This window comes from Charadrius vociferus, unplaced genomic scaffold (assembly GCF_000708025.1).
Source record: "Charadrius vociferus isolate BGI_N301 unplaced genomic scaffold, ASM70802v2 scaffold323, whole genome shotgun sequence".
Classification (NCBI taxonomy): domain Eukaryota; kingdom Metazoa; phylum Chordata; class Aves; order Charadriiformes; family Charadriidae; genus Charadrius; species Charadrius vociferus.
In genome coordinates, this window is record NW_009647692.1 from 1,183,712 (window position 1) to 1,195,495 (window position 11,784).

The 11,784-nt window shown below is 39.7% G+C and overlaps 1 protein-coding gene across 1 annotated transcript; it reads left to right on the forward strand.

The window, feature by feature from the left end:
* Positions 1-3,967: 3,967 nt before the first annotated feature.
* LYRM9 (LYR motif containing 9) lies at positions 3,968-6,208 on the forward strand. The gene is made up of 3 exons (XM_009881447.1): positions 3,968-4,111; positions 4,849-4,941; positions 6,131-6,208. The coding sequence occupies exons 1-3, from the start codon at positions 3,986-3,988 to the stop codon at positions 6,146-6,148; spliced, it is 237 nt and encodes a 78-aa protein (XP_009879749.1). The 5' UTR covers positions 3,968-3,985; the 3' UTR covers positions 6,149-6,208.
* The last annotated feature ends 5,576 nt before the right edge of the window (positions 6,209-11,784 follow it).

Below are 11,784 nucleotides of genomic sequence, written 5' to 3' on the forward strand. Positions count from 1 at the left end.
TAACAAAACAAGACAGTTTTCCAAGTGTCATTTGTGTTCTCCCTGGGATGTAGTAGGGGTATACGGAGACATCGCTGCACTGAGCGCTAGGAAGAAACGCAAGGAGGGTACCAGAATCTGTTTTGAAAGTCCATTTGTATTAGAAGGGTTCCAAAGCAAACAATTTTAGAGAAGTCGTCAAGGAAGGAAGTTAATGCTGAGCGCGGTGTTAAGGGTGGAGTGAAAGATGCGTGCTGGGAACGTGCTCTCGGCTGTGTGCTGGCAGCGAAGCCCGCGGGCTGGAGCCCATGCGGCAGTTAGAAAAATAACAATGCGTACGTATACCTGCTGGAGGTACCTGTTGAGGCCTTTTGGAAAATGTGTCAGAGGGGGTGTTGTACCATGAGGTGCCCAGTATGCCGAAACAAAACTGAGAGCCACTCCAAACCAAACTCTTTTATTATATTTGATGTTACTTGATAATGTATTATGTATTATTGCCCCATCATTGGAAGTGTTCAAATGCAACTTGGTCTATTGAAAGATGCCTCTGCCCGCGGCAAGGGGGTTGGACTAGATGGTCTTTAAAGTTCTCTTCCAGCCCAAACCATTTTATGACTATATTGCTATTTTCAAAATAGGACACAGACTTGGAATCGTCCTGCCTAATTTAGGCTTGTAACTGCAGGATCTATATTATGATTCTTGTTTTGTTATTCATTCTGTGTTCAACGGAGAGAAGGGCAGGGAGTAATTCAGTCTACATATTATCTGAATCACATTCTGGAGTTGCTTATCTTTCTGCTGGCTGGAGGGGGAACGCCGGGTTCTCTCTACTGACTGTGGAGAGTATAATCACCTCCAGTACTCAAATGCCAGAGTGAATGAATCCAAACCAAAAAATGCATGGAGCTGATGCCCAGCACGGGTTTTGCTGCAAAGAGAAAATGATATTTTAGAGAAAAAAGATTGGAAGATAACAAGAGATGAATATTTTGAAGCCTGGGGGTATTCTGATTGGTATTTTAAACTGATCTTTTTAGGTAAAACCATAATTAGTACATCGTGTATACTTGGAAAGTAGACTAGCAATTGGACTGGTCAAACTGAAGCCATTTTGAAAAGTCAGCTTTTGGTCTATATTTCTGAATTTTTGTAACATCTTTCTGCCCTACATATGGTTTTATTTTTTGGACACCACCCAATTCCTGTAGTGTGTGAGGCCGAATGGCTTTTTTTAAACAAATAAGAAAAAACAGAACTGGAATCAAACAAGCAGAATGAAAAGATTGCAGCAGCAGTATAGAGCCAACTTCTTGCCCTCAGGATGGAAGAATGGTTTTCTAATTGTTTGTGAAAGCTAATGGAAACCATACTTTGGCTGTGAATAATTCTCAGGAGGGATCATTGTGAAGTCTTACCTCATCTCTCGGACTTTACTGATGGAGCATATCAAGCATTCAGAAGCAGACACACCCCATGAAGCTCAAAGTGCAGAAAAACACTGGTTGGTTTTAGATACTGGAGGAAGATGGGACCCTTCAGGGGAGAGTGAGCTTTACTGGCGCATCACTGACCTGTCAGAGGCTGGTCCCGATTTACCTTCGTTACGGTACGTCAGTTGTGAGAGGAGCGGGAAAGGTTATGATGACAGAATCCAGGAGCCCACATCAAATTGGGATTTTTGTAATTTTTATGGGTATTTTTCACTCGGGAGTTCGTCACTGCGGTCAGCATTTGTTCCAGTGTACCGTTTGTCGTAAATCTGTATACTTTAATACTTCTGGGAAAGGGCTTTGCTTGTTGAAAGGGTTGCTGAAGTGATTTTGCGTAGAGTCACAAATGAACTATGCAGAACCCATTTGAGATATAAGGAAAGATGTCAGTGTAAATAGGCACGAAAGGGATCTCGACATGTTCTTCAAAGGTTTAAGCCTATTATGTATCTTAGAATTAGTTTTAGTGATTTACATCATCAGCTCATGAGATAGTAGCCCTGTTAAGTACTTCCTTAAGACCGTCATCTTTTTCCCTTGGAGGCTGGAAAACCTTTTCCTGAAGTGTCATCAGAGCCTTTCTGAGGGGCCTCCATAGCACCCATGAGCCGTGACTCACTACGTTTCTGCAGGTCCTTAAAAAAAATAGTGTTATGAAACTCGCCTGTTGATAGCAGCTAAGCAGGTGGTGAGCTATATTGTGTGCTCTATTAGTCTACACAAAAACAGGCTCATATTACTGTCACCTCCTCCCCATCCCCATCCCACCTGTTTGGCTCATCTGCCTCGTTCCGCCTCATCTTATGACTTGTCATTAGTCTGCCTTGTAAATTCTGGGGGGCAGAAACCTTTTCATGCGATATGTACGTATATATAGTACCTACCCTGGTAGAGCCTCCTCCTTGAGTGAGGAGTATGGGCACAGTTCCAGTACAGATAACGCTAATATTGCAGGGCTCTTTCTCACGCGTTTCCTGTAGACAAGCGGCTCTGCCACAGGAACAGTTCCCTCTCTTTTTACAAGATGTTACTTTTGAAAAAAGATAGTTCGATTCAAAAAATCAGTATAGCATAGATTTCACCCAATCTTTCAGTAATGAACAGAAAAAAACCAATACCACGAGGTGCTCACATGTGATTTTGTACTGTGGATTTGTGCCATGAGTAAAGCAATGTTGTAGGGGCTCATCCCTCGAGAATAAGACATTCTGCATTTTTGTTGTAAAATTCTTTAATTTTCTTCACATAGAAGAATCATACTTTTTGTGCCTAAAACATTAAAGATTTTCAGTGACCTCTCCTCCTTAAATCAGCGTAGCTTTTGTTACTGCTATAGAGGTATGATAAGTTACGTCTTCTTAGTTGTAGACTGAGATGGAATTTTGTTTCACTGAAAATACAGATTACAATAGTACATATCCCATTATGATGGGCATTTTATGGGTACATAGTGAGGAGATTTTCCCCACTGCAAGAAGAGCTAGTCTGCACAAGTATACGGCCCGGAGGACTTAAATTACTTAAGCAAATGAAAAAAATATTCCAAATGATGAGTAAGTATCATAACGGGTGCTAAAATAATGCCATACACCTACTTCATTATTCAGTTACTTATTTATTATCTTTATTCTTAAGAGTAATGATGTAAAAGTGCTTTTTTCCCAAATGTTAATTTAGTTCTCTGCAGATGGTAACCATCTGTTAAGTGACAAGTCATTTACAGTATTCGATTAGCACTTTATATAGCTTGGATGGACTTACTGTTACAATATGTACGTAGAGTTATGGAGGTGAAACTTGTTAGATTTGTTCTTTTCCTGTTGCTGTTACCAAGAAAAATGGAAAATTTCAAACCTATCCATATTTTTGCCTGTCGTCTTCCGTAGTTATACATGTTATTTCAAGTTAAAGCCTGACATTCGTGGGCCAGCTCACAAGATCTTCTTGAGAGAATGGCAATACTGGGCAATGCTGTTAAATTCCAACACCACTTGTAGCCATTATGAGCATCCTCATTCCGCAGTGTCACCATGTGGAAGGACTCTTATGGATGCTCAAGGAAAGCACTGGAAGCTGGAGTGAATCTAAGAATTATGATTTATTGAGTAGAAAACTCCCTGGGGGCTGTGATACTGCTTTGTGTACTGATAGCAGCAGCCTACGCTGTGGGTCTTTTTTTTAAACTAGAAAAATTTAATATTTGATATTGCAATATACCTTAATATTGCCATGGTAAAGTGATCGTGTGTGAACTGCGCACTGTTGTATTTTAATACCTTGATCAATGACAACTCACCCCCATCTGTCCATAAACTAAGCAAGTTCCGATTCATTTTGTATTGTGTTTTCTTCTAAAGTTTCTTCAAATTATGCTGCTAAACCTTAATTTGCTGGCCCTGGTTTCATTGTTGTGCAATTACTTTACGCTTTTATTTCTGTGTTTTTAATAAAATTCATTAGGTATTTTGATTTTTTTTTTTTATTATTTTCAACAGCTAAAAAGGTTGATAATGGCCCCCCTACCGAATTCTGAGTTGGTTCAGAACTCTTTGCAGTTATATCGTTACCTGCTTCGATGCTGTAAGCAACTTCCTGAAGAGAATATTCGTCAGCATTACAGACATGCAGTCAGGCAGGTGAGAAACACATTTCTCTTCTGTTGGGGGAATTCAGTGTTGTGGGGGTTTTTGGTTTTGTTTTTCTCCTACAGTTTGGAACAACTTTTTATAACTTCTGGCACTTAAAAAATTGTTCCTTTACGAGCTTGAAACGTTAATGTATTTAAGGATTATACTGAGAGTATGTGAAGGAACATTTCTTTTTGTTTGCTTTGAATCTGAAACCTTCTGTTTTCCTTGGCTTTCATCTCTACTTCTTGTGTTAGTCAAGAGAGTGAACAATGATTCGTTACTTCCCTAAATGCATCTTTTATAGTGACACTTACTGGTTCCTTGTTGGTCATTTTTATATATATATATATATGCACACACCCCCAACACCCCCAGCTCCCCCGGCTGGGTAAATTTCATCTAATTGTTCATATGGAACCAAATTCATGCCTTTGATCATACTTGTCGCGTGTCTTGCCAGCTGTAACATACCAGACAATTTCAATTGTTGTCCTGAATCAAAGTTCTTTGGGTTTTTTTGGCTGCTGATGTGTGAAAGGAGTAAAATACTTAATACGAAATCGCCTTTGACAAGACTTGTTATGGAAATAGCACAGCCAGGTGCTACAACGTATATTTTTACCTTTTCAGATCAACAGTTTGTTCGCATCAAATATTTTCTTTGAGGTTTAGAGTGATCCTTGTTTTGACAACTGTTGCATTAAGTCAGGTAGTCAGTGTAACGCTTTGGTTGAACATTGCAGAGTTTCAAAGTTCATGCAGATGAAGACAACCCTGAGAGAATCCAGCAGATTATTAAGAGAGCCATTGAAGATGCTGACTGGGTCATGAATAAAGTAAGTGCATCAGACTGTTTAAGTTTTGCTCTCTCTCAGTTCGGATCAAGGAAAACGTCGGAAAGCTATTTAGGAACAGCAACTCATTCCATTGCCCGGGACGTCTGGGTGAAAGGCAATGCTTAGCCGCCAGGGATTTAGGATTGTGATGGTTCTTGTTTAAAAATTCTTCTTTGTTGATATATACTTAAGCGTATTTTTTAGAACCAATGATGCTTCAAATTGGTCTCTGGATAAATCTTTGTTTCCATGAAGAATTATATTAAATTTCAGCAGTGGTGGCTAGGATAACTCTATTATAGAGAAAAAAACTACAATATTTTGCAAGCCACAGTTTGTTGATATGCATGATATGCATCAGCTGCTTCCCTAACAGGAATCTGTCCTCTCATAGTTTACGTAAACTCCCAGAACAATTTACTTTTTTTCTCAGCTCTTCCTGTGGCTGTGCCGATCAGCCTTAGACAACATAGTGGCAAAATTGTGGTAATTGCTTTATTGTGCCATGGCTGTCACCCAGCGGATGTGCCTCTTTACTATTGCAGCACTGAAAGGTACCACTCCAACTGGTTTCTTAGATAAAAGACTGAAGATTGTTTACCGTTAGATGGCTGAGAGTCACCTGGACTTCCTTGGGTTTAACTCTGGTTGGGGAGCATGATACGTTAGCGTGGATTTCTCAGAGTATAGCGAAACAAGTCAAAAGTTCAGCTTGCTCTAAATGTCTGTGATTTAATTTACTAAATGACTGTTAAGTCCTTCTCTCTGGCAGCCCATGAAATCCAAATGAGAATTGTTACAGGAGCAAGCACAGATTAGTCATAGATTATAAAATTATAGCAGTAGCCAAATCCCAGCAGTTACAGCCTAGTAAATAACTGTCTGTGCCTGCATCTGATTTTATTCTCCCTACAATTATGAAAAGCCTCATTCTGACTCTGCTACAGAGATTGTAGTCTGCTTCTTTGGAAAACTGGTAATTGAAGTGTGTGAGAGGAGGATTGTGCCTGCCAAGAAGCGTTATTTTATATCGCAGAGGGAAAGCCTATCAAATTTCAATCTAACTTAAAGGAAACAGATAATATCATATAGATCATGAAGAAAGTTGTAAATCCTTGTCAGTATGAACTATTTTAGTTATGTCCTCTTTCCCATAAATAACTGTTCCTTTCTTTTTTCTTTTTTTTAGTATAAAAAACAGAAGTAGAAGAGGAATGATGAAGACAAGAATGTCATTGGTAAACTTCCTTAGAGGACTTGCACTCAAGCCCAGTAGTATATTATAGTTATTGCCTGGAGTCTTCTCTTAAATAATACAAATACAGTAATTTATATCACATTGGGATGTCTTGAAGCTAAATTAATATTTCTGAAGCTATTTGAGTTGGCAGATTAAAAGGCACATTCTAGGTTGAAAGTACTAGCTTGTATAATCACAAACTTTACTTTAAAGCCCAAACTTGTCTAAGATTCGAATAACACAGATTTCTTCTCCAGAAAACTTACTGAGGGGTATAGTCACTGAAACGCACAATGTTGTACAGATATAAAGGCCTTCACAACTTTTTGCAACATGTAATAAATTTCCTGTAAAAATGGGAGTCTATGTCCTTTGTAAAAAGACTGTCTTTTCACTGCGCTAATAGATTTTCGTCAGGAAAAACTCAATAGAAATACTAGTTATATTAAATAAAATTAATTTAGGGGTAAAAGAGTTTCCTGTTGAAACATGACCTTCGGTTTTAGCTGTAGTTGGAACCTTCTGCCCCCAGGTGGCAGCGCATGCTGCGATGGTAGCCGAAGTCCTCCGTATTCGGTGGTTGGGTTTGTTTTTTCTATTTCCAAACTGTTGAGCTTCCTTGCCTGCCAAAATAGAACTCAAGTGTTAAAGCAGCTCTATTTTAGGCTCCAGATTTTCTTTTTTTCTTTCAGCCATGAAAGAAACAAAGAGAAAATCCTAGCTCAAAGTAGTCGAGAAAAATTTGACAGGTGCTATAAAAGGGCTCTGTTTATACCATAAAATATTGCATTTAAAAAAACCTGTTGTCTCTGCTAACCCTAAGCCCTCCTCTTCAAGAACTCCTGCCCTCTGTTTCCTCTGCCATCACCCCTATTATTCCTCTCTCTAGTCCTACATCTTTCACATCGCCTTATACACCCTCAACTTTTGTTCCTGTTCTACATATTCCTTAATTCTGTTCTCTCTCATCTTATCTCTCTACTCCACTTCTTTCTCTTCCTCAAATCCTTTTCTGACAGGTGCCTCAGAAAGATACTCAGGTACTACGCTGTGGCCATCCTTCTGCTTAATTTCAGATAATAAAGCATGAAGGTAATAGCTTCTCAACGAAGTTGGTGTAAGTTTTTCTTCTTCGTGTGAGGAAAACCACTTGTCTTTCTACTTAAATACATTGTTTTGAAAGCGCAGCCATTCTGGTTTAAACTTTCAGAATAATTTGATGCAAGGTAGAGCATAGAAAACTTCAACCTTGGTAGCTGACAAGGAATATTCAGTACGAAACTGAACACTAGTAAAAAAGCTCAAGTAGATTTCATAGAAGATACCTGAACGTGTTACCTTTAATCAAGAACAGCAAACAGATGACCCATGCTGTACTCCAATTCTTTTATATATATATTTGGTCTGTAGTATGGAGATGCGCTGAGCTTTCTATCAGTGCAACAGTGAAAACGCTAAGACTCAGTAGGATTAACATACTAGTTTCCTGAACTTTAAGTGTAGTGCGCTCAACAACCCTTCATTGCTTTCATTGTCTCGCTTGATGTAGCGTGAGACATAATGTTTTGTGCAATTACTAAATAGGATACTTGTATGTGTCTAAATCATTTACATGCCTGTTATTTAATTTATGGATAGTTCAAGAGGAAAAGCACCAAGGAGCTGGAAGGTGCAGCCGTGGCATGTCTGCAGCTCCAAATGTCTGAGGTGCCAGCTGACATGTGGGAACATCAGACCAAAGGTATGATAGATGTAACTGGTATGGTAGGATTAGAATATGTCAATTTTAGTCTTTGGAAACTAGTAGAGCATGCAGGTCTTAGTAGAGTGCAGAGGGGGAACATGGTTGCTGAGGCAGGAGACATCATGACTAAATATTTTGGCAATAGTAGGGCATAATGAGATTTCAGAATCTTTTTTTTTTTCATGCAAATATAATCTGATTTTCAAAATAACAAACCTTTTAAATAGAATGGAAATATAATGTGAAGATAACTTTATTTACTCCTTTATGGAACAAATAGTTTTCTTGGTCGTGGGGAGACACGATGCAAACAACTATTTACTTCCTTGTAATAGTGAAAATATCCCCAGTGTCTGACAGGCGTGTTTCTGTAATGCCTGGGCTGAGGAGACATTCAGCTGCATAGCTAAGGCTTTTATGTTTTCAAGCTATTACACTGAGGAACACCATTCGTAACTGATCTCCACTTGGACATCAAGCTGTTGACCACAACAGTGCAACTTTTCAGCCAGTTCCTTATCCACTGAGTGGTCCGTCTGTCAAATCCATGTCTCTCACGATATCTTGTGTGGGACGGTGGCAAACGCTGTGCGCAAGTCCAGGTACATGACATCAGTTGCTCTTCTCTTGTCCACTACTGCCATAACCCCCTCGTAGAAAGCCACCAAATTTGTCAGGCATGACTTGCCTTTGGTGAAGCCGTGTTGGCTGCTACCAGTCACCTCCTGAGACTGAAGAACTGTTCTCTGTTCACCACTGTCTCCACGTGGTGGTAATGCCACTGTGGTGATGATTAGCTGCCAGTGGCTCTAACAGGGCCCTCTGTGGGCAAGACTTGCACAGTTGCAGGCGTAACTTTAGTGCTGCTGCTCACAGGGGAACACTTCATTGGTCAGTCTCCCCCATGGCTCTCTGGTGGCAGCTGCAAAGAAAACATCAACACCAAATAGACTGGTGCGTCTGTGTTTCCATATTCGGTCATCCAGAATCTCTGAAAATAAAGATGTTGGGTTCAAATTAAGTAATAGGAAGGGGATAAAAGAGACTGTGTTTTATGCTGTAGTTGCTATTGCAAAGTTTAGAAGGAAAGAGCTCAAGGAGCTCATTAAACTGTTGACACAACAAGGGATAATGTCTGTAAAAAGGGGCAAGTCATTCTATTAATAGGGTTCAGTTTCTTGTTACTGAAATGAGGAACCCCTTTCTGTACTTGTATATCATGCCAGTTCCGGTAAGTAATGGACCGTTGATAGGTCTATGCAATAACTGAATGATTAAGGGCCCGTCAGAAGGTCACGTCAAAGGCCCGGTTTTTGTCAGCCCGCTGATAGGCACTCCTATAGGAAGCACTCAGCAGCATCACTTTCGGTGTGGAATAGCATCAGCTGGCTGTTCATTAGCCTGAGGGTTTTCATTGTGATCACACAAATGTAATAACTACATTCTGGAAGCGACAGTTTTGCAGCTGTTTACTGTAAGACTGTGGGTCAATCACTTCTTATAAGTGCTCCTCTACAGTTAGAGGAGTTGAGTGGAATTAATTGTTCAAAGGTTGTGTACAGTCAACTCTCAGTTAAGCTAGAGAGAGGTTTCCGCAGGAGGCTTGTTATACAAAACAAGCAGTAGAACAAGGAAAAGACAGTTGGGAGACTTCTGTTTAATAGGTTGGTATCATGCTTTTCATTCTTCCGATATGGAGAAACAGCTTATTTATATCACCTTTTAGATAAGGAAAATGAGAAAAGAGTTCTTAGGCATTAGCTCCAGGTTACGGACTTATCAACGTTCAGTCTGAGGACAGAACCAAATGTGGTGCTTTCTTTTCTATACATCTAACATTAGGAAGCTGAAATTGTGTGGGAAACAATCTGTACATTACAATGTGGAAGTGACATGTCTAGAAGGACTGGAACAATGGCAATTTACTGGTGGGTTAGTTGCTGTGATTTGCTCGGTGTATAGGTTCTTGCTCTTAAGCCCACAGACAAATGTTAAAGGGTCTGCTTCTGTTCCGACCAGCCTTGGAGCCTCCTGTAGAAGCTTTGTGTGTAATGAAAAGCTTTCCTTTTTTTTTTTTTTTTCCCCAATTTGTTGATATCAGGTTTTGGTATGGAAAAGATTGTTAATTTTTGGTTTATCTAAAATATAGGATAGTATTCTGCACTTCACGTGGTCAGAGAGATGTATATATTTCTGATCACATTCTTATGTCAGAGGTGTTACTGATTTCAATTCATTCTTTCCACTGAGAGTCATTTGAGCCCTGTGGGTACTGAATAGAATGCTTCCATGCCAAGCCAGGCTTTGCTCAGCACCATTTGTCAATAACTGAATATTCTTTAAATCATTCTTTAGCTTTAGCACTTTGTAAACTCTTTTTCACTTGGTTCATTATGTCACAGGCATTGCTTTTTGTCTAGAGACACGTGAGCTTAAAAATTTGATGCTAAACAGAAACATCTCTTCTATGGCATTTGGCTCATTTTCAAATGCCATAAGGAAGTGATCTTTACTGCGATACTATAAAGAAAAAATATACACACTATTTCTGAGAGAAATAAATAACATTCATTGTGATCTTTTCTTAAAGGAAACAGTTTCTTATTTGTAAATAGCTTTTAGCCTAGCGTTGCAAACTGCACCTTCACATAAAGCTGTGATGAGATGCAAAGGAACAGGCAGCACAGCGGCTGTGAGTCTCAGACATTCAGTATCATTCATCCATTATGAGAGTCCTTGAGCTTAAACTGTAAGAACGAGTCTTTAGAGCTTTATGCTCCACAATGTAGGTCCCTCAGCCTCACCCACAACAGCATACGTTTATTTGAAATGTGTGAGTGGTCTCTTTGTGGAGAACTGTGTTCGAAGCAGGTCGGTACCACGTGAGAATGGCTCCACACCGTACTGCGCTGTCGCTTGGGCAGTTGCTTTACCGCCGTCTCTCCTACTGTTCAGAGCAGTGTATTTCGTCCTGAGCACGAGCCAGCTGGCGCATCTTTCAACTTTTGTATTATTTGATTAATTTATCTTATACTTCTGTCAAGCCGGGTTTTATGAAATAGTGTTAACTGAAGTATACACTAGTCATCAAATACTCCTTTCAGCTTGTGATTAATCAGGGCAGACACATTAACTTTAAAAAAAACCTGTTCTTTGAAGAATATTTTCTGTTTTCCTCATAATTGTGTTCGATATTTAAAGTAGTTTTTAAAGGTTTAGAGGCAGATAGAGGCGTCTGTCACTTGCAGCTAAGGGCTTAACAGTGAGTGTATTTGCCGTCCGACAGAGATGTCCCTGACATCGCACACTTAAGGGAGTAGTTCTGCCCACTTAAGTACAGTAGTAGATGGTGAAGAGGCCAGTTCTGGAACTGCTGTTTGTTGTCCTTACCTGAGAGGCCGAAGAAGTTGATTTCCCTATTCTGTAACTACCAACCTGGGTGCCTTTTCCCCCAGAAGAATCTGCCTTCATAGTCTGCGTTAATCCGTTTTGAAAAGGATTAACTCGATTTTTTAATCAGGAACTTCTGAGACAGCGTTATTTGGGTGCTTCACTACCTCATATAAAATACTGTTTCAGCTGCTGCCCCACCACGTTAGACTGAACTGCCTCATTACCTCATTACCTCATGTGTGCTTCCTTCTGCTGGGGTTCCACTTCATCCATTTAAAAGCGAGTGCACTTTATATCCTTTTACAGTTACAGCTTATTTGTGGCACAGTCTTTGGTATCCCTCGTGAAAGAAGTTTAAAAGGGGTGGTGTTTTGATTAATGTTTCCAGCTACTCAGCAGAATGGATTTTAAAAGATAGAGAATTGACAATAAATTCTTGTAGCTGATCAGGTTGACTCATGGTCTG

Coding starts and splice junctions, on each gene's coding strand:
- LYRM9 (XM_009881447.1), top strand. CDS start 3,986: ATGGCCCCCCTACCGAATTCTGAGTTGGTTCAGAACTCTTTGCAGTTA. Junction 4,112..4,848: donor ACAGACATGCAGTCAGGCAG/GTGAGAAACACA, acceptor TGAACATTGCAG/AGTTTCAAAGTTCATGCAGA.